Raw genomic sequence first — 20974 nt, 5'->3', positions numbered from 1 at the left:
AGATATGAACAGACACTTCTCCAACGAAGACATACAAATGGCTATCAGACACATGAAAAAATGTTCATCATCACTAGCCATCAGGGAGATTCAAATTAAAACCACATTGAGATACCACCTGACACCAGTTAGAATGGCCAAAATTAGCAAGACAGGAAACAACATGTGTTGGAGAGGATGTGGAGAAAGGGGAACCCTCTTACACCATTGGTGGGAATGCAAGTTAGTGCAGCCACTTTGGAGAACAATGTGGAGATTCCTGAAGAAATTAAGAATAGAGCTTCCCTATGACTCTGCAATTGCACTGCTGGGTATTTACCCCAAAGATACAGATGTAGTGAAAAGAAGGGCCATCTGTACCCCAATGTTTATTGCAGCAATGGCTACGGTCGCCCAACTGTGGAAAGAACCAAGATGCCCTTCAACGGATGAATGGATAAGGAAGATGTGGTACATATACACAATGGAGTATTATGCCTCCATCAGAAAGGATGAATACCCAACTTTTGTAGCAACATGGACGGGACTGGAAGAGATTATGCTCAGCGAAATAAGTCAAGCAGAGAGAGTCAAGTATCATATGGTCTCACTTATTTGTGGAGCATAACAAATAACATGGAGGACATGGGGAGATGGAGAGGAGAGGGAGTTGAGGGAAACTGGAAGGGGAGATGAACCATGAGAGACTACGGACTCTGAAAAACAACCAGAGGGTTTTGAAGGGGCGGGGGGGTGGGAGGTTGAGGAACCAGGTGGTGGGTAATAGGGAGGGCACGTACTGCATGGAGCACTGGGTGTGATGCCAAAACAATGAACACTGTTATGCTGTAAATAAACAAATAAACAAATAAAAAAAATTAAAAAAAATAAATTGGGGGAAAAAAACAAAAAAAATACAGCTAATCCATAAATATGTGCACGCCGATATAGATACACGCCTTACCCAACAAACAATGCAATATTCATGGGAACCTGCATGTTTAGGTTTTGGAGTCAACGCACACTTATACCCTTAATATCGTTAGGCATTGTGCCAGCTGCTTCATAGTCACTGTTTCACTGACAGTATTAGCTAAATCCTCCCCACAGAAAAACACCAACCACCTGCACGAGGGTAATCAACGTACATGTTTGTTTTTTGCCATTCTGAACAAAGTGTAAATCGGCCCTGATATAGGGAAGGATCTGAGCTGAAGTCATTCACGTCACTTGAATCATAACGAGAAAAGGATTTTGCAGGTTCCGAATTCTTTCCCCAGGCTGAGGGACATTTTTTTCTCACAGAGGCAATTAGCTATTTCTGAGATAAACCAGTTTGGTTTCTCAACTACAGAATAAGCAATGCACAGCATCGAGGGAGGAAAAGATGGGAAAAAATGAAGTCATCCCATCAAACTCCATTTTATATTTTACAAAGAACTTTCTCATACGTTGCTCCTTGGTCATATACTTTCCTGTGGAACTAAAAGGTTTTCACCTATCATCTTCATGGTTAGCTATAAATTCCCTTTTTAACTAAGAATAAACTGAGGCTCTAGGGGTCTAAATTACTGGCTTATAGTAACAAAGTTAGTAAGTGAACAAGGCACAGGATTGCTGAGCCCAGGGTCTTTTTTTTAATTGATTGATTGATTTTATTATTTAATTTTTTTTTTTTTTTTTTTTTTTTTTTTTTAGGCCATGCTTACTTAAAGGTGAGGCTAGGGACAGCCAGCATTATGCAGAGGGAAGCCAAAGTGAAGGAAATCCAGGAAAGCACTATCTTTCAATTATACCATGGAACCACTGAAAAATTACTTTTATGGTCTACTAACTACTGCCCTTAAAAAGCAAATATGCTGCCTACACTGCTAATGCGCATCCAAGGCAAAGCTTTTTCATTTGGAAAGATCCAGCATCAAGTGTTGCTATAAATAACTTCATTATCTGTAACAGAAACTCATCTGTCACCATTTTAATTAGAATGTGACTTAAAGAAGTTCGTATTTAACAAAAGGCATTTGTAACATTTGGTGATTGTAATAATGGCTTTGAAGTTCCAGGGCAAAGTCACTTTTCCAAATTTCTTCTCATGTACTTATCTCTCACTCCCCATTATTCTCAGCTCTAAATAAAATTATTGGTATTGTTTCAGAAACTGTTTTTTTAAAAAATACACAATAATGGTCACAGACCCTTGAAGAAACTGGAAAAATAAAAACAGCACAAGGAAGAAAGAAAATCACTATATGCTCTGCCTTCAGATACTAAAAGGCATTGCCACCATTTTGGTACACGTCCATGAGTTTTCTGGGTGTAAACATTTTTACCTATTTAACACCGTAATGTATAAACTGTTTTATCCACTTTTACACTTAACATATTAGGATGATTTCCTCTACGAGGTTCGTATTTTATAATTTTGGCTGGTTGCACAGTATTCCATCTTATGTCTTTTCCATTATTTATTACAAATTTCCCACTGCTGAGTATTTACTGACTAAATATCTTCATTTTTATGAGCAATACTGAGCTAAACATCCTTGTATATTAGTTCCTGTAACAACTTGGTCTTATTTAGGAAAAATCCCCATAAGTGGATTTGCTGGTTCAAAAGCTTTGTAAAAAATTTAGGACTGTGTTTATTGATCCTACAGCAGACAATCTACCAACTTACACCTCCCACCAGAAGTGGCTTCTGCTTTGGCTCCTCACCAAGCCTAGAATGAAAATGATGCTTATCTTCAGAGAGCATTTCGACTTCAGTATTATTCAAGGGGAACAAACGTGAAATTTAGGCAAAAAAGTATTCTGGTTCCTCCTTGTTGTATACGGGATGCTCTAAAAATCCATATACTATCTTGGCTGATAAGCTCTTCCTTAAGCTTATAATACAAGAATGTGGCTGATCTCTGAGATCACATTTGTCTCAAAGAAACACAACAGGCAGTCGTGTGTGCATGTGCGTGTGTTAGCAATCACACTCATCAGGAAGTGTGAGCTCCTTTTCTTACCCTTCTTCAGAGTTAATCAGCTCTGATACACGATTTGTCAAAATGAAATGTCATTTTTGAGAATACAATGGTACACGCCCCAATGGCCTGTCACAAAATGTGGTTTTTCAAAATGGGATAATCCAATTTTACTTAATGAATAAATGCTCATTAAAACATGAGACCACCTCTATGGCAATCCAAGCCAGACACTTCTGACCACTGGTTAATTAACTATAGTGAGGAGGATAAAAAAGCATTTAATGAAAGGTATGTATAACTCTCACATATAACTCAAAAGCAATTTTGGATCCATGTTCCAGCATCTATGTTAATTTTTTAAAAATTGCTAGGGTTGCTATTTAATTGCATAGTAGCTATGCTAGAAAGAAGTCAGCAGAATTGAAATTGATTATAGTAATTGTAGAAAAAAAGGGGGGGTGCTGAATTATCCTACAAGGTGTGTGATCTAACTTATCGTGCCCAAGCAGAAGGGACGTGGTGACTCTGTGAAATTTGAAAGGAATATAAAAGAAAGGGATGGGAAAAATCTTTTGGGAGAGTGAAACCGGCCAAAATCTCCACCTTGTTAGCATTGCCCTCGGCTCTCTTACTGGGGCAGTGGACATGTCACCATCAGCAGAAGTCCATCCACCAATCTCAATGCTAAAGCAGCAGGGGTGTCCCACAAGCTGAGGGCTCAGCACACAGGGGGGCTCCATCTGAAAGCAGGGAGCATTCTACCTAAAGGAAGCCTATTATCTGGACCTAGTAATTCACTCTAGGACTCCAGAGAAAGTATCCTACGGATGGTTCTAACTTTGGCAACACAATAACTAATGTTTCTTCAGATCCCTGGGCGATCAGCAGGAAAATGCCGGTTACCAATGGCTGCACCATATTGCCTTTAGGTTTCCAAGTCATTTTTCTGCTCGTTTGAGAGAAGCGTAGATTCTTTTTTTCTTACAACCTGAATCCTATAGCAAATTGAGAAGCCAAGTGTTTCTTCTCTGTGGGGGCAAATAGCCAAGTGGAATTCTTCAGTTTCTGAACGTGTAATCTCCAGGGTCTTTTTCACACCTAATGCAATGCTACATTTTTCTGTATTCGTAGTAAAGGGTAAAAAATATTCTGAGATTATCTGAGAGCACAGCTACAAGCACAAGCCAATTACATACATTAGAGGAATCTAAATTTAAAACTGCCGAGTTAGGGAATATTAGTGATTAATAATCTCCAAATCTAAATTTTAAATTTGTTAGTGCTGTCAACAGAACCTTACGACTTGCTTCTAATCAACAGAATATGGCAAAAGTAATGGGAAGCCACTCATTTGATTATGTTACATTATAGAAGATGGTCTTGCTAGCAGACACAACCTAGAGTCTCCCCCTTCACTGTTGGTTTTGAAAAGCAAGCTTCCAAGGCTCCCGCAACCACAAGAAAATGAAGTCTGCAAACAACTATAGAGAGTTTGGGACTGGATCCTTCCCCAGTTGAGCTAGCTGTTGAGACCCCAGTCCTGGCGGACACCTCGACTGTAGCCTTTTAGAGAAGCCAGTGGGACCAGGCGCCAACCCCTGACCCACAGAAACAGGGAGACAGAAATGCATGTGGTTTTAAGCTGCTAATTGTGTGGTAATTTGTTATGCAGCAATAAAAGCAGATACTGATTTTGGTACTAGCATTGCTGTCATAAATACCCAAGTATGTGGGAGTGGTGTGGAACCCCCAATAACACTGGGTGAGGGTGGAAAAATTATGAAGAGCATAATAGAAGGAAAGAAAGCTGAACACGTGTAACTTCTCTGATAGTTTAAGTTTATAAAAAGGAATAAGCACTTATTGCTGGGGACAGGAAAACATGAAAACACTCCATTTGGTTTAAAACTATGAACACAGCATGTTGACTGTAGTTAACACTGTACTGCATATTTGTAAGTTGCTAAAACAGTAAATCTTAAAAGTTCTCCACAAGAGAAAAAATTTCGTCACTAGTATGGTGATGGATGTTAATGGGACTTAATATGGTGATCATTTCACAATACATACAAATATTGAATCGCCATGTGGTACACCTGAAGCATGTTATATGTCAATTATATTTAAATATTTTAAAAATTAAAACAAACGTGGGGGCAACTTGATGGATATAAACTAAGAGGATTGGGTAGTCATCCTTGGGAGGCTAATGATCATTTTCTTATCAAAAAGTTATTTTTTTTTTCAAAAAATTTTTTATTTTCTCAAAAAAATTCCAATTATCAGTGTTATATTAGTTTCAGGTGTATGATACCTGAATTGTACAAATTGTATGATTCCACAATTCTGTACCTTACTCATGCTCCTCATGGCAAGTGTACTCTTAATCCTCTTCCCCTTTCACCCATTCCCCACCCACCTCTCCAGCAACCTTGTTTGTTCTCTATAGTTAAGAGTCTGTTTTTTGTCTTTTTGTTAGTTTGTTTTGTTTCTTAAATTCCAAACGTGTGTGAAATCATATGGTCTTTTTCTTATTTCACTTAGCATTCTACACTCTAGCTCTATCCATGTTGTTGCAAATGGCAAGATTTCATTATTTTTGCTGGCTGAGTAATATTCCATTCTAGTACATACACACACAGTACCTTGTTATCCATTCATCTACCAATGGATACTTGGGCTGTTTCCATAATTTGGCTATTATAAAGATTCCTGCAATAATCATAGGGATACACATACTTTCAAATTAGTGTTTTTGTATTCTTTGGGTAAATATCCAGTAGTGTGATTACTCAGTCATAGGTAGTTCTATTTTTAATTTTTTTGAGGAACATCCATACTGTTTTCCATAGTGGCTGCACCAGTTTGCATTCCCACCAAGTGCATGAGTGCTCCTTTTTCTCCAATTCTTGCCAACAACTCTTGTTTCTTGTTGTTTCAGCTGTTCTGACTGATGTAATATCTTGTTATACTTTTGATTTGCATTTCCCTAATGATGAGTGATGCTGAGCATCTTTTCATGTGTCTGTTGGCCATCTGTAGGTCTTTGGAGAAATGTCTGTTCATGTCTTCTGCCCATTTTTAAATCAGATTTGGAATTTTCCTGGTGTTGATTTGTATAATTTCTTTATGTATTTTAAATAATAGTTCTTTATCAGGTATGTCATATCTTCTCCCATTTAGTAGGTTGTTTTTGGTTTTGCTGATTGTTTTCTTCGCTCTGCAGAAGTTTTTTTAAAAAAAATTTTATTTATTTATTTGACACAGAGAGAGAGAGCTCACAAGTAGGCAGAGCGAGAAAGAGAGGAGGAAGAAGGCTCCCTGATGGGTAGAGAGCCCGATGCGGGGCTCAATCCCAGGACCCTGAGATCATGATCTGAGCAGAAGGCAGAGGCTTACCTATCTGAGCCACCCAGGTGCCCCTCTGCAGAAGCTTTTTATTTTGATGTATTCCTAATAGTTCATTTTTGCTTTGTATCCCTTGCCTCAGGAGACATATCTAGAAAAATGTTGCTATAGCTGATGCTACAGAGATTCCTGCCTGTGCTCTCTTTTGAACTTGCATAGTTTCAGGTCTCACATTTAGGTCTTTAGTCCATTTTGAGTTCATTTTTGTGTATGGTCTTGACACATTTTTTGATTGTCTTCAAATGTAAACTGATGCTTCAGTACCTAAAATGAATACACAGTACTGACAGTAAGAGCAGCAGATAACGTCTTCGCAGGTAAATGGTAAGAATTTGGCTCCCCCACTAAGACGAAGACACGTGGGTCGTATCCAGTAATTCTCTAGAAAAGAGTTTTAAGAAAATTAATTGACAAAGAAACAGCACGTGAGGTGTGCTAGTGTAGGCCAGAGGTTAGGTGCTAGGTCGCCTGGCCTGAAGGAGTTTGAGGTAGCTGAGCTGTGGGAACACACCGCAAGGGCCCTTGTAGAATGCCGCGGCTAATCTGTTCCACTGTGGAGCTGACGTGTGAGAGAAAGGGGTCTCTCCGGTAGATTACAAGCCCCCAGAAACACTGGGTTTAGAGAAGATCCTCTTTCTTTAAAAAAAACCTAACCCTGGAAATGAGATTCTGTGGCAACTAGCTGTACTTTTTAAGGCCTTCCTAGGCAACCAAACACGTACGTGTCTGTCTTCTGTTTCCTGTCTCCCGTACCTTGAAGGGTCCATACGCTATGTCACCACAGACACATTATGTCCTGTAAAAAGACACGCTCTCCACAAGGCAGACGAATGAGGCCTTCGATGTCATGCAAGTGCTACCCTCCTGGCTAAACGCAGACCATACCGAAATTACCACACACAGAGAATCACAGCTTTAAATGCATTGACCGTTTTTATTTCGCTATGCGGAAACACATTCACCATGGGCTGTGTGATGCGGTTGACAGTGTAATGGAGAATATATCTTTTTGAAGGCTATTTATAACTAAACACGAAATAGTTTAATTACAGTGGAAATTCTGTACAATTTAAGGCTTGGCTCTGAACTAGATTGTAAATATGGACCAGATTTGGAAATAAAACACTTTTCGTTTTTCAAGTAAAAGAAGAAAAATCAACTTAAGAACACAAGGAAGAAGAAACGAAGAGAGAAAACAATGCAACAGAAGCCCAACAGATCTTTCTGGAGTGAAATTTCATAATATTGTAAACTAAGAGAAACAGGTTTTCTTCCCCCAAATAATGACAATTTACATTTTGGGCTTGTTAGGGAACTTTTGGAAGCTTTCCAGGTTGGACGCAGACCAAAGCGAACAAGGAAGAAATCACATTAATATGCTAAAATCAGTACTACCTTATAACGAATTAAATTAGATACACAAAGCAGGATTGTAAGCATTAAATATTTCCGGAGGATTGAGAGTCGTTGCTGTGTATGGGTGAGAGTAATAAAACCAGGTGAGACAAGTACAAGATTCAAGTTGTTTACTGAATAAACTCGGTTATTGGCACATCTAATTGGAAGAAACCTGACACATTAGACCTAGACAGCTTCTAGCATTTTCGGGTAATCTTCATTTGTCTGTAAACAAAAGATCTGTCACCTAAGAAATCGCGATTTTTGTTTAGACTTTAATAATAAACTATGAAAGGCATGAATTGTTTATGTGTTACATGAGATCACGGTTTATACTGTTGGTTATGAACGTGCAGGTATAGCTGAAAACTTAGACACTTGGTGGAAATTAAAAATGCTACTCTTTTGTAATTTTATCGTTGCTTCATGCAGTATCAGTTTTGTGATGCTGATTCGGATTGCTTTATTATGGGAAGATCTTTCTGCCAGTGTCTTTATTAATGGTCAAGGTCAGTTCTTCTGGATTGACATTTTCCATGGGCAGATACAAGTCAGTTGGGTTAGAAGAGGGAACTCCATATAGGCTCTGGTTTTCCTAACGGTTTGCATGACTGGATTCATGTGCAGGCTAAGTTATTCCTGTAGGAAAGAGATTTGATCAGTTACTGCTTGGAAAACACCAAGAGTCTTCCTCAGATTAAGGCCACAAACAAAATTTTCTTGCAGGTTATTACATGCGCTTTTTGCCAACACACTGTAAAATTCCAGCGTAAGTCCGTGATACGCGTTCTCTTACGTAACTACACCACCATGCAAGTGGCTGAAGCTCGCTGGAGGACCCTTTTGCTGATTTCTGTCTTCCAAATTATATGATTAATCTGAACATAATATGTGACTTTTGTATTTTTTTTCTTTAAGAGAGACTGTTATTTAATCTATCATTCCTAAACCAACGTTAGAGAACTTCCTTATTGTATTTATACACGTAAAGCATTTAAGCGACTTTTGTCACATAACCAAGTGTGCAAGTAGCTTAATGGTTGCATTCAGAATTCAAAGCCCTCTGGGGATGCTCTGGGCCCGTGAGTTCTTGCACAGCAGGTGAGGGTGAGTGTGAGTGTGCTTAACAAGTCTGTGTGCACACAGAAGACGGTATCTGCTCACGATGCCAGCCAAACAGCCATTGGAAAGGCATGCACACACTTTCTAGAGAAGAGCAGGAGCACAAGACTGCATTTTTGCCTCCTCCCAAGACATAACGCTATACTAAGAAGAAGAAAAAAAAACACCCCAAAGAACACAGAAAATATAGGACATCCAAAATGAAAGTGAATGCCCATGTTTCAAATTCAGAAACAAAGCAAAAAGAGAGCATACACAGAAGCATAACCAAACACAGTTGCAGAGAAAGCTGAGAGTGAAATGGGATATCGCTGCCGTCAAAAAGAGAAAGGGGTACGCTTTATTTTCCTGGTATTTGGAACACACAAATCGTACCTTTTAGAACAAACTGGCCTTCGTTCTGATTAGGCCACATGGCAAGTGAAATCAAATCTGATCCCTGAACTGAATTTGGGTAACGAAGAACACAGGGCACGAATGAAAAGGAAACACCAGCGAAACCATGCAAGCAAAGACTGCTTCTTTCTTGATCCTCTAGCTGGCGGAATATGCAAAAAAGTCCACAGTGTGGAACTCCCAAATCTGAAACAAACCAGCACCCACAAACCAATTCTGCAGCCCCTTGGTGAGCAGCCTCCCAATGCCAGAGAGAGAAGAAAGGAGGCGGCGGCGGCACGGGAAGGACGGGGAAGTGCCCCATGCTACATGCCAGCCAAGGCCAAGCCTAGAGAATCAACGTCACCTCTTACCTGGGGTCAATCCTCTCCGTCTTCCGGTGTGATCTCTGTCTCTTTATGGACCACTACTTTGGTCACTGACATGTCAGGGTGCTGCTCTTTGGCCTCTTTAATTGCCTGAGCCAGCGCCTATCCCCAGGAAATCACAGAAGGGCAAAGACAAAAAAGGAGGTGGAACATGCATGATCAGTGGCAAGGTGGAGACTTACGAGCCAATCTATATACGTCATTCACAAATGAGGTACAATGATCGCCAAAAGGAATCGTACATTGCGTACTGAAAAGTTAATTCAGAAAACTGTTTACACTGCACGATTGACTAGAAGACCACCACTGGGAAGAGCAGGGCTGACCAGTGTCTCTCTGCTTCTCTGCCTGGGTATTTACCATTCTCACGCACACTTACCTGGTCATGGTCAATGTCTGCATCTCCTGTGATGACTATCCGCTTCTCAATTCTCGTCTCTGAAATGCCTCCTTTCACAGTCTGCAAGGGACGGACAAGTGTTACAAATGTACCCACCAGGAGGAACAATCCTCCTTCAGTGGGGGTAATGGCCAGAAATGCTAACAGAGTTTTAACTAATGGCACTCATTAAGAGTTGAAACAATTCTTTGACAATTATTTAAAATCATTAATTTCAGAAGTGTAGCTCTCATGGAGTCCTTTGGGTGTGGCCAGCCAGTATTTATGGAACACCTACCATATGCCAAGGACTGGAGTTCCATGTTAAGCAAAGGGTATCAGAATGCATATTCCTAAACAAAAATGAGTATATAGGGGTAAATGCCCTTAAATGGAGTGGGCGTGAAAGCTCTAACATAGGTATCTGGGCCTCCAGATAGTCACATAACTCTGCCCGTACACCCAACTGGGAAGTAGCTCCGTGTAAATGCCTTTCTTTTGTCTGCTCCCGCTCCACTTACTTTGGTGATGTGGGTGGTGGTCGTGGTGCTGGTGGTTTCAGATGTGATTGTCTGTGCGCTCATGAGCACGCCTGGCTCCAAATCAGCAGCAGCATCAACCTACAAAGGCGAGGAACAGATGCCACACTCGAATACTTACGTTAGGTCGGGGCATCACCATGATTCAGTCATCTCCCACAGTCACTGTGTTGTTCACTCCACATTCGGGAGCTGTGGCTCTTGGGACAGATGACTCCGAATATGACCGGAATTAAATGTTGTTAAAAAAACCCGAGACTTGAGAAATGTAAGTAGGGTCTGCTGAGCTAGTATTTTCCCTTATCTCTGGCTATAGAAATAGGTTCCTGAGCCTTGTTGAATATTGAGATATATGGAGACCTGTTCAAGTCACCTGAAGCTTCTGGACCAGTAATAAAGTTGTAATTACTACTGTCATCACACTTGATAGACACCATTTGGCTGCTGGGTCCTCCGAGTCTCACAAACTAAAATATCATGAGCTATAGTTAAATGCAGCAGCCATTAAAGGGGAAAAACAAAAGCGCCAGGGCTCTGGCCTTCACAGACTTACCTGTGATGATTCGTATGTGATGGTTTTTGTTTCCGTGTGAACGACTGGCACTTCCTTGGTAGCAATTTCTAGCTTTACGCCTCCTGGTGAAACACTGCCAAAACTGATGGTTTCTGTCTTCACAGTTGATGACTGGACCAATGGGAAGTAGGTAGAGCTGCTATTACAGTTTGCCCAAAGACATGATTTTGGTGCACCCCCCCCCACCCCGCAGTGGGTATGGATAAGCACAGGTTAGTATGAAATAAATGTTTATGTATAACATGGGGAGGGTAAGTTGAGGAATGGGGCAGACACCAGGTCAGTCTTTCAAAATTCTATAGACTTTTTTTTTTTTTTTTTTTTTAACATGGGATGTTCCAGGTAAAGGAAAGCATTTTGGAGGACATGCTGAAGAAACTCTTTTAATGATCCCCCCTCCTCTCTTGCCTAAACTAACATATCAGAAATCATCAATTTGCCTTTTAATAACTTCTTAGAAAGAAGGCACAAATATGAAGACATTAATATTCCATATACTTCAATATACAAGTATATTCCATATACTTCAGGAATCTCAGTAAAAGAGATAAAGAACAAAGTTCTGGCGTTTGGTACTGGGGTAAGCATGGTTTGTGGTCCTTCTGGTGAAGTACATCGATCAAAAATAAATTTACCAAATTTTCTACTATTATGGCTGGCTACGCAGCCCCCGGGTTTACTGCCAATAATTACAAAGAAGGTAGGAACCATTTCCTGGAACTGCACATAATTAATCACCATTAAACATGTTTGCATGGGACCCCAAAGATGGAAACCAGCATGGAGACCCTCTTGCCATGCAAGAGGGCAATAAGAGGAGCAACAAACTGCACTTGGAAAAGGCAGAAAGTTAAACTTAGCTCCCCCTTTATGCTTCACCAAATTTCGGGGACTCACAGATCAGTTTTACATCAGTACCAAAAGGAACGTCAACTGCTAGTTACCTCAAAATGAGGTTTTTGTTCCCAAGTTTCAGAAACGTGGATTGTTGCACTCTGCTGCTCCTCTGGCTCGTGGGAGGCAGCGGCCGTCTCTTCTTGTTCGAGGACAGCTTTATCGGCCACCTTCTCTTTCTCCTCCTTAGCCCCCTCCATCAGAGCAGAGCCCTCCTTCCCTTTCAAGCTAGAAGCGTCGGCAGATGCTGCCTGGGCTGCAGCATCCACATCATCCCCAGCTGCGTAAGAAGCATCCCCACTCGCATGCACATTCATCACATGTCTTTCCTCCACCAACACGGTTTCCTGCACAACCTTCTCTGTGCTAAGTGGCTCGGGGTGCTGGCTTGTTTCCGTCTCGGTCTTGCTGGACCCCGTCTTGGTTTCCGTTTTCTGCATGGAAAAGGACTGCAGTGTCAGGGTGACCTTCCACAAACCAAAGGTCAAACCACAAAAATCAAAACCAAAGCAGCCACTCACCAGGGTGCTTAAAGCCAGCGTCAAGTGCTTATGACCAGAAATGCTTACAGAAAGTAGAAATTAGCTTTCATTCCTCCCACCAGGATCTCGGATGCGTGCCCCCTGCTCTGACACTACCCCCCACACCCCCAATCGAGCCTGTGTTGCTGTGGCTGGATAGCCGCAAATAAGATAGGATGCAGATAAAATGCAACGTAAACAAAACAAAATGAAAGCATTGTAGCGTGTTCCCATTGGTTGTAGCAGCTTTCTGAGACCTAACGGATGACATAAAATGCTTAAAAAAATTAAATGCTATGTAACTTTTTCAACATGACTGCCTTTTGAATATTTGAAGAAAGTTCTAGGGATGCAACTAAAGGCACATGACAGCTATGCCAAGCAGGCACTAAAGGAAAACCACCAAAGAGAACTCTGAGGTGTTTAAGGCAAAGCCATCTGGATGCAACACACACACGCATGCACACACGCACGCACTCACGCACACACACACACACACACACCTCACCAAAGTGCACACCAAAAAGGCATAAAGAAAGGCAACTAGGCAGTGTCAGGAACACCAAAGAGGAAGCAATTGGCCACCTGAACCCAGCTTTGAGAAGTAGAAGTAACCCCTCCTATGAATTCTGTTGGTTTTCTTGCAGACTCTAATAAACTGAAGATTTCAGAGCCATCCATGAGCTTTTCAGTAGAAGACTGTTTAGTCTGAGTGAACAAAGAAAGGGACAGTCAAGCACAGAGACAGGAACATAGGCGGGCACATTCACATTCACAGCTGGTTAGACAAAACTGTAGGGGAGGAAGGCGGGAGGAGGGAGGAGGGCATCTACCATACAGATTTTGAAAACAGAAAAGAATGGGAAATAAAATAGCAGACTGAGGTGACCATGAGCTCTTGTTTGGTAAAGCGGAGAGAGTTATTAGGCTACGGGTGGTGCTGGTTTAAGCAGACCATTCTCCCTTCATTGCAAGCCCCAGCAGCACTACCACATCTCGGGATCGGGGAGCTGGAAATAAAACGGAAAGTGTTTTAATGCTCATATTGGACTGCGCAGTATTGATCTGACCATGAAAAGAATTAAAAAGCTTGGGTCAGCTGCTTTCAACATAAAGCCAAACAGCAAGTGGAACAGAAAAGTTGAGGGTGGAAAGGCACTGCCTCAAAAAAACGTCATGCTGGAATCTGAAACGGTGGCCCAAACGAAAGGCACTGGTTACCACAACTTGGGACGTGGCTGACTCGGTAACGTAATGAGCAGTGGCCACGGTGACAGCCGGCTCCTGGGAGTATCTCCACTCAGATAGGCTCTTCCGCCTGGGACCAAAGAGCCCCACTTTCAAGACCTCGCCCTCAGGCAGCAGCTCCGTCCTGCTGAGGCGCGTGCTGTCCAGCCCCGCATGGGGCCCCGTGTCCTGGCCCAGCACAGGGGCTTTCTGCAGCTCTTCTTCCTCGGGGCTTGGCCGCCGGGACTCGGCTTCCTGGATGGGAGCCAGGGATTCAGACAATTTCCGTTTGGGGGTGTGGACCTCAGGTCCCCTTTTGGATTTCTCATCAGGGACGGCATCCAGGACCTCGTAATCGGCCATGGCTGGAATGACCTTCACGGACTCTGACAATCCTCTGTCTGTTTTCTGAAAGGCTTCCAGACTGCAGGGCTGCACTCCCTTCTCCCCCTCCTTGGCTTTTCCAGTCATGGTAACGATCTTCCCAGATACTGTGTCATAGGATTTGCCCAGAGTGTATATTTTCTGTTTGCTTTCTCCTCTCAACTGCATTTCCCGGGCCAAGTCATCGAAGCTCTGCATTTCAAGGGCACCGGATCTTAACAGATCAGCGGGGATGTCACCGCTTCGACTGCTCACGGTCACCACCTTGTAAGTCACAATCTTTCTCGAATCACCGTCAACTACCTCAGTGGGTACTTTGTCTACAATAACCCAATCCTCTGTGCCCTATATTTGAAATATAAAAGCTAAATTAGAAATTCTGATGGTCTCATTTCTAAAATAAGAATCCTTTAAGAAAACCAGGGCAAAAGCTACATTGCGACGTCACCGCACGGGGCTGGTGTTAACGTCTAATGATTATGGTCGCAAAGCTCTTCTTATCTGAAATTTATAAACCCTAACCTTCAACTTGGAATACAGTGTACACGTAGAGTTGTAATTGCAGATTTCTTTAAACGGGAGCGTACCTTGATGGTAAATGTTTGCAAGATTCTATCTGACCTTATGCTAAGCATCTGATCATTCTACATTTCAAGATTAAATGATGTTACTGAAGCTGCTGTACAAGTCATTTATCTTGTATGGGCACAGAAAGACCGTTTTCCAGGACATGTATAACACTGCACTTCATATATGCTGTTTCACAAAGAACTTGCCAGCATCCCATGAATTTCTGTGAAAACCATTTTGTTTGCAAATTTTATTTCCTCATTTGGGGGATGGCACTCACGACAGCACCTACTATCCAATAAACACGGAGCGTGCCCTACTCAAGCCACAGCTGGGAAGTACCTCCTACCGCTGGGGCATTGTTGGAGCCTCTTATCAATAGCTCATGGTGGTCTGTACCATGTTCCAATCGTATTTACAAGCGAAGTTCATCATCTGAGTGGTTTCCTTGCCACTTTCCTCAGTACTTAGTTCCGATACAGCAGAAGAAGTGAAAGTTAAGAAACCTGTATTTGAGAAGGCTACTAGGATGAGAACAGGCTGTGGACTACTCTAACAGATCACGAGGGAACGAGAAATCAAACCAGGGGCAGGTGAGCACCTTGATTTACGTTTTAAGCTACCACATTTTCTACTTGCCTATTTATCTTAGCCTAAAAACGGGAATCTTGACATGCGTGTGCCTTACGAGCACTAATTACAGATCGGTCTACATGCTGGTGCTGGATTAAAGGAAATGAATTGAAAAATAACCTCTAGGGTCGATGGGACAGTTTTCTGGAAAATGATTTGGCGAGAGGTAACCACAGAGCCCGCAGAGTCTCCTTCCTGCATTTTCTGTATCAGACTCGGCTAGTGGGAAAACCAGTAAGAGTTTAGAACTTTCAACATCAGTCAAGGTCATCTAAATTAGTATCACTCTATAGATAAAACAGAGAGTGAAAAGTCCAATTATAATATTAGAAAGCATCACCATAATGCTTCCGTGAGCAAACACAGATTATCACGGTAGAGCAAGACCCATCAAGGAATGATGGCTAATTGATAACCAAAGTAAGAAAACTCCCTTTTCCCCTCCCCAGAATCCAGGCAAACGTGACATACCTACCTTTGTTTTAAGCGAGGTAAATGTAAAAAGGAAAGTAAAAACTACAGACATTTCAATGACAGTAAAATCGGAAGAGCAATTCTCTTCTGGGCAATTCCTTTATGTTTGTCTTTTACCTGAGACTCAAGGAATGGAGAGCTTCCTTGCTGCAAAAATATAACTTTTTCAGAAATGTCTCTTTCTTCTTTGGTCTGTTTGGATAGAGGGGGTTGGGTTGGAGAAGAGGAAGTAGACAGTTTCCAAAAAAAGGCAAGTTAGGAAGAGAGCTCTTTTACTGTGTCGTACGTATTAATAGTCATTCATCTCTTTCTGAAGAAGTGAATTATTGCTTATGAATTTGAAAAGTGGTCTGAAACCATTTCAACGCTTCACGATCACCTCCCCAAAGTAACAGGTTAGTTTCTGAAGCTCCACTGTTTGACTCGACACGTTTCCCACTTCCGTAAACACAAAACATGTGAGGGCAAATAGAAAGCTCCTTGGCATTCACACAGTGTCCAGGCCAGTCACGTGCAAAGCCGTAGACGTGAGGGGTAGAAGAAAATGTGAAGATTAAAAAAAAAAAATTAAGTGAGATAAAAACCCCTCACTCCTACATCTGAAAAACACCTGGCTGTGTTCCCCACTGAAGTGCGGGCTTCATCCCAGGCGAGGAGATGCACATGGGCCACTGCCCTCAGCTACTAGCTTGACTAAACCCGGTCAGACCTCGATCTATTCCTTTCTTATTCCACAAAGTATATTCAAAACTTACAGCTTCATTTGAACTTTTATAAGATGGTGAGTAACTTTAAAAAGTCAACTTCAAAATATCTTCGTGAAAAATTAAGTACTCAAAGTCATGCTTTCACACGCAACATTAAGAAACGTTGAAAAGTAAATATGCTGTGTTAGCAACTAGCTTCTCCCTTTTATCTACTTTTTATTACTTCCTTTAGTAGTAAGTAGGGATAATTCAAGTGGCAATATACTAGCTGCTGAGTCGATCTCTGTGCATAGCGTCCGGCTCCAAGGAGTACTGAGTGAAAGGGTATTTAGGACGGGTAATCTAAAAAATCCTAACAGAAAGCCCAAAGTTTCTAGGAGGACAGAGCTTTTAAAATAAATCTTATTGTAAACAATACAATTTAATGAGAGTTATTTACTATTCCTATGTGTGTACAAACTTACTCGTACTCCCTTTAATAGTCTGCCTATAAACGTTTGTAAGGGGACATCTGGATATTCTCCTGAAGAACCCACTGGCAAATGTTGATAGCACTGTTCTCCTATGCCCCTTTTTTGATGAAGAGAAAGTTAAGATATTTCTGAGGGGGAAATACCTTTTGGAGAAAGGTATTGGAAAAAGACAAAATGTACCACGTGGAATCATTAAATACGGATTTTTGTCTTGTTTTGTTTCTTTTACTTTCAATTGTAGCCTCTTTCTCACAGAGAATAAGAAACAGGAAGGAAGATCAAGATTATAAGTACTTTTCAGAATACCACTGCCAGGCCTCTAATTATAATCACTGAGCTAAACATTATCCCTAAGATGAAAGCCTAAAAGAAAATAATAATAATAATAATAGCAGGAAAACAGTGGTTTTTAGCACATCCTGTTATCTGACACCAACTAATTTCAAAATTGTTTGTCTGTAATGAAAGTATCAACACTGTCTGCATCAGAACTGTGTATGTCCGCTGAGAGAAAAGGGTGACAAAGGGATAGATCTTAAAATCCTATAGATGGTCAACCTCAATTCAGTTTGTTCAGCTCAAGTGAGGAGATGCTGATAAAGAAAGGCTGATAACCGAAATGTTTACTTTTATCATGGGTTAGAAGAGGGTTAGCTGTATGCTCCACACATTTTTAGTTCAACAGTCATCAGAGTATCATAATTGGGAAGCAAGGCCCTTATACCGGCATGCAAATTGTACAGAGGTATGACTCACTCCCAGGGGATTAGGGATTTGTGCAGAGCAGTGACCCTTGCTTCTCTTTGCGCCAGGCGTTCTCAATTGGGAGATGCGTCAGAATTACCTGGAGAGCTTTAAAGTGATAGTACTATGTGGGAGTGCAGCTCAGACAAAGGAAATCAATCTCTGATTTAACAGATCCCAGGCCTCAATATTTTTAAAACTTCCTATAGGTCATTTTCATATGCACCTGGAGTTGCACCCCAAGGCCTGGACAGAACGTCACAGAAGTCAGATTCAGAGAATGTAAGGTAAGTCTCCGTCTCCATAACCAGAAGATCATGGTGAATGGTTTTTGTTTCCCAACTCGAGGCCCATGCAAAACCTGACTTGCAAGAGCAGAGCTGGATTAGAAAGCAGACAAGTGCACAAGTAGAGCTGATTCCAGTCATTCGTGGTACTTATGTTCCCTAAAATCCCCATCAACAGTGAGTTAAGAGGAGACTGAACCACTGATTTTATGGGAAACACATGGTGAGGGCTCCTGTGAGCCTCTGGTCATGATATTGTCCTCAATGGTTCAATATATAAGCTTGTTTTGTATGTTTTTGTTTAAAGACTCCTTATTTAATACATATTATTGATCCATTAACATTGAAGTCACGGCCACAGCACTCTAACTTATACTTGCATGAGATTTCTCTAGCACATGTATTTTCCCTAAAGACACATGACAGCCTTCTTGTGCTTTTAGGAACACTAGCTCGCACTTCCGGCCTGCAGGTCTGGGCGTCATCTGAAACAGCAGAATCACCCATGGAGACACAAAAACGTGGCACCAGATAGGCCTCAAAAGCCCATTTGTGTACAGTTTGAGGGCTGAAACAGGGAGGCAGAGCCCTGCCTTGGGCAACCAGAGCTGGGAACATGCATGGTTGAAACACCAAGTTTTCACCACTCTGTGTCCGTCTGCAGATGACTGGAAAGTGTCCCGAAGGCTGATTTTAGGGGTACAGTGAATTTCAGCAAGTAGGTGAATGTGCAGCTACAGAATCCGTGAATTGGGAGGCTCAGCCATGCTAAGCTTCATGTTGTTAAGATTGCCACCTGCGTCAACAAAAAGGCTGATACTGGCACTGTGAAAGTGCTAATGGGTATTGCATTTGGGCTGGAATTTGGAAACTTTCAGTATTCAAGTGACCACGAGGGCATATACCTCTAACACAGACTCAGCCTAGAGGCATCATCAAAGACTGTCATGGGAAATATCTGTGGACAGAAACATACCCAGAGGCTTCACAGACCAGACATCTATCCTTTGTGTTTGGTGGGCCCTGTAGATGGGTTTGTCTATGTTCCAAAGTCAAGTGAGCGATGCTGTGGGGCATCCTTGCTACTTATCTGCTATTAAGTATATAAGTATAGATACTTATCAGTATTTGAAAGTTGGAGAAATAAAATTCCCATTTTAATAGTAAATGCACATGATCTTAGAATATAATCACTACTGCTCGCTCACTATATATTACTAAGGTAATCTGAATGAAACGGTGTGTCATGCCACAAGAATACTTCGGTAACACTATTTTTCATCTATTCCCCATAAAAAGGCCCCTTTCAAAGTAATTCAAATGGATATATACCTTGTCACATTTTAGCTGGGATTAGAGTTATCACGAACATAGTGACTATGGTCACTTATGATAAGTAGCTTTCAAGCGAAGTGTAGAAAATGATCAAAATGAGTGTCATTATGTTCTTTTCCCTGCAAGGACTGAAACATTGCATGTAGACTACAGCTTAAAGGATTTTTCTCCCATAAAGGTCCAAGTTTTGATTTTCTTCTGTTCTAGCTCAGCTTTCTGGACAAATGTGCTCTGATAAAGGAGTCTTGATGAGAAAAAATGTTAATCAGTATGATGCTAGAAAGATGCAGTTATTAAAAAACTACTTCTTTTGAAAGCAAATGCAAGCAGACAGACGAGCACCACTGACCCTTGTGGGTCCCTCAGTGGGATCACCCAGATAGGATCTGCTGAATCCTCACAGTCTATAACTGTAATTCACTGTCTGTTTAAATTCTTTAAACAGAATTTTCCAACATGGAGCACTCGTATTTAAGAAAGACATTCTGGCCCCTCTACTTTCTCTATTAAAAAAATCAAATAAAAATGGATTATAAACCCATTAAAATAATGTTATGTGTATTTTTAAAAAATCAGTTAAAATCAAATCACACACGGATTATACCAGTAAAAGCCTGGTGTAGCAGTCCCAGAGTAAAACACATCCCAAAATTCTGTCAACTTCAGATCGGTGTTGAGTCAAACATTAGACCATCTCCCTACGCCTGATCTTGCAACTGATGTGAAACACTCATGAGTTTTCAGGGCATTTCTTAATGCAGCAGAGGAAGCATTTTTTAGAAGAAGTGTCAGTTCATTAAGACAGTATCTCAGTTTCTCCCAGCTATGTAATCTAGGTTCGCCATTAGAACAAACCCATTTGCATGCACTAGAGCTTCCCTGCGCCTCCTTGTTCACTCCAAACACCCTGAGATGGGACTCCTCACTCCTCAGCCGCCACATCATTCTACTCCACAGCCTTTCTCTGAAGCCCTGAGTATGTCAGTTCTGTTTATACGCAGACAAGTGGTGGGACTGTCTATGCCGACTCCGTCCCCTGGGGACGGGCCCTGCAGAGAAGCACCTCTAGTGACCGGAAGACAATGACACCCCGAAGCCCGAATACCGACCTCTTCAGGGACCAGCGGTTCGATCATGGGCGCGTCCTCCTGCCTGGCGGCTAGTCGCACGGGGGAGGTAGAAAGCCTCTTTTCCCATTCATTCGTGATGGCAGTGTCTGTGGAGGTTTCTAAAAAGGTTCTTTTCAGCTCACTAATATTGGTTTGATGTTTCATCAGGTCATCTTGAGTTTTATCTAGCTCCTACATTCAGAACATAAAGAATCCAACAGTCAACGTTTTACACGTCTTCCTGTTTTTTTTGTTTTTTTTTTTTTTAAAGTAATGTCAATCTCATTAGTAGTCAAAATAAAAGAATTCTGATCAGGGCTCATGACACTACCCCAAGCACTGTGGTGAAAATGTGACATTTCTAAGAGAAGAAAAAAAAATCTAGTTCACGCAAGCATAAAAATCAAAAGTATTTTTAAAGACAAACTAGAAAGAGTGTAATTCACATGTAACCAGAAAAAACTTAAAATAAACACAC

At 41.4% G+C, this 20974-nt stretch overlaps 1 protein-coding gene across 21 annotated transcripts in view; it reads right to left on the bottom strand.

Moving 5' to 3' along the window:
• Positions 1-7276: 7276 nt before the first annotated feature.
• Positions 7277-20974, bottom strand: part of EPB41L3 (erythrocyte membrane protein band 4.1 like 3) — a 147493-nt gene continuing 133795 nt past the window's right edge. For 6 of the 21 annotated variants that reach the window (XM_046025334.1, XM_046025339.1, XM_046025340.1 and 3 more), the window contains 8 exons: positions 20497-20688; positions 13139-13261; positions 12083-12466; positions 11118-11249; positions 10547-10645; positions 10026-10106; positions 9632-9748; positions 7277-8399 (listed from right to left, as the gene is read on the bottom strand). In XM_046025334.1, the coding sequence (XP_045881290.1) occupies positions 9638-9748; positions 10026-10106; positions 10547-10645; positions 11118-11249; positions 12083-12466; positions 13139-13261; positions 20497-20688 (1122 nt within the window). In that variant the 3' untranslated portion in view covers positions 7277-8399; positions 9632-9637. Of the gene's footprint in view, positions 8400-9631; positions 9749-10025; positions 10107-10546; positions 10646-11117; positions 11250-12082; positions 12467-13138; positions 13262-13774; positions 14510-15487; positions 15587-15958; positions 16034-20496; positions 20689-20974 lie in introns of all 21 variants that reach the window. The other 15 variants (XM_046025328.1, XM_046025326.1, XM_046025331.1 and 12 more) reach the window with 6 other exon arrangements.

The sequence above is a fragment of the Meles meles genome, chromosome 12 (assembly GCF_922984935.1).
Source record: "Meles meles chromosome 12, mMelMel3.1 paternal haplotype, whole genome shotgun sequence".
Classification (NCBI taxonomy): Eukaryota; Metazoa; Chordata; class Mammalia; order Carnivora; family Mustelidae; genus Meles; species Meles meles.
The sequence above is the reverse complement of the archived record's forward strand: the minus strand, read 5'-3'. Positions and strand labels throughout refer to the sequence as shown.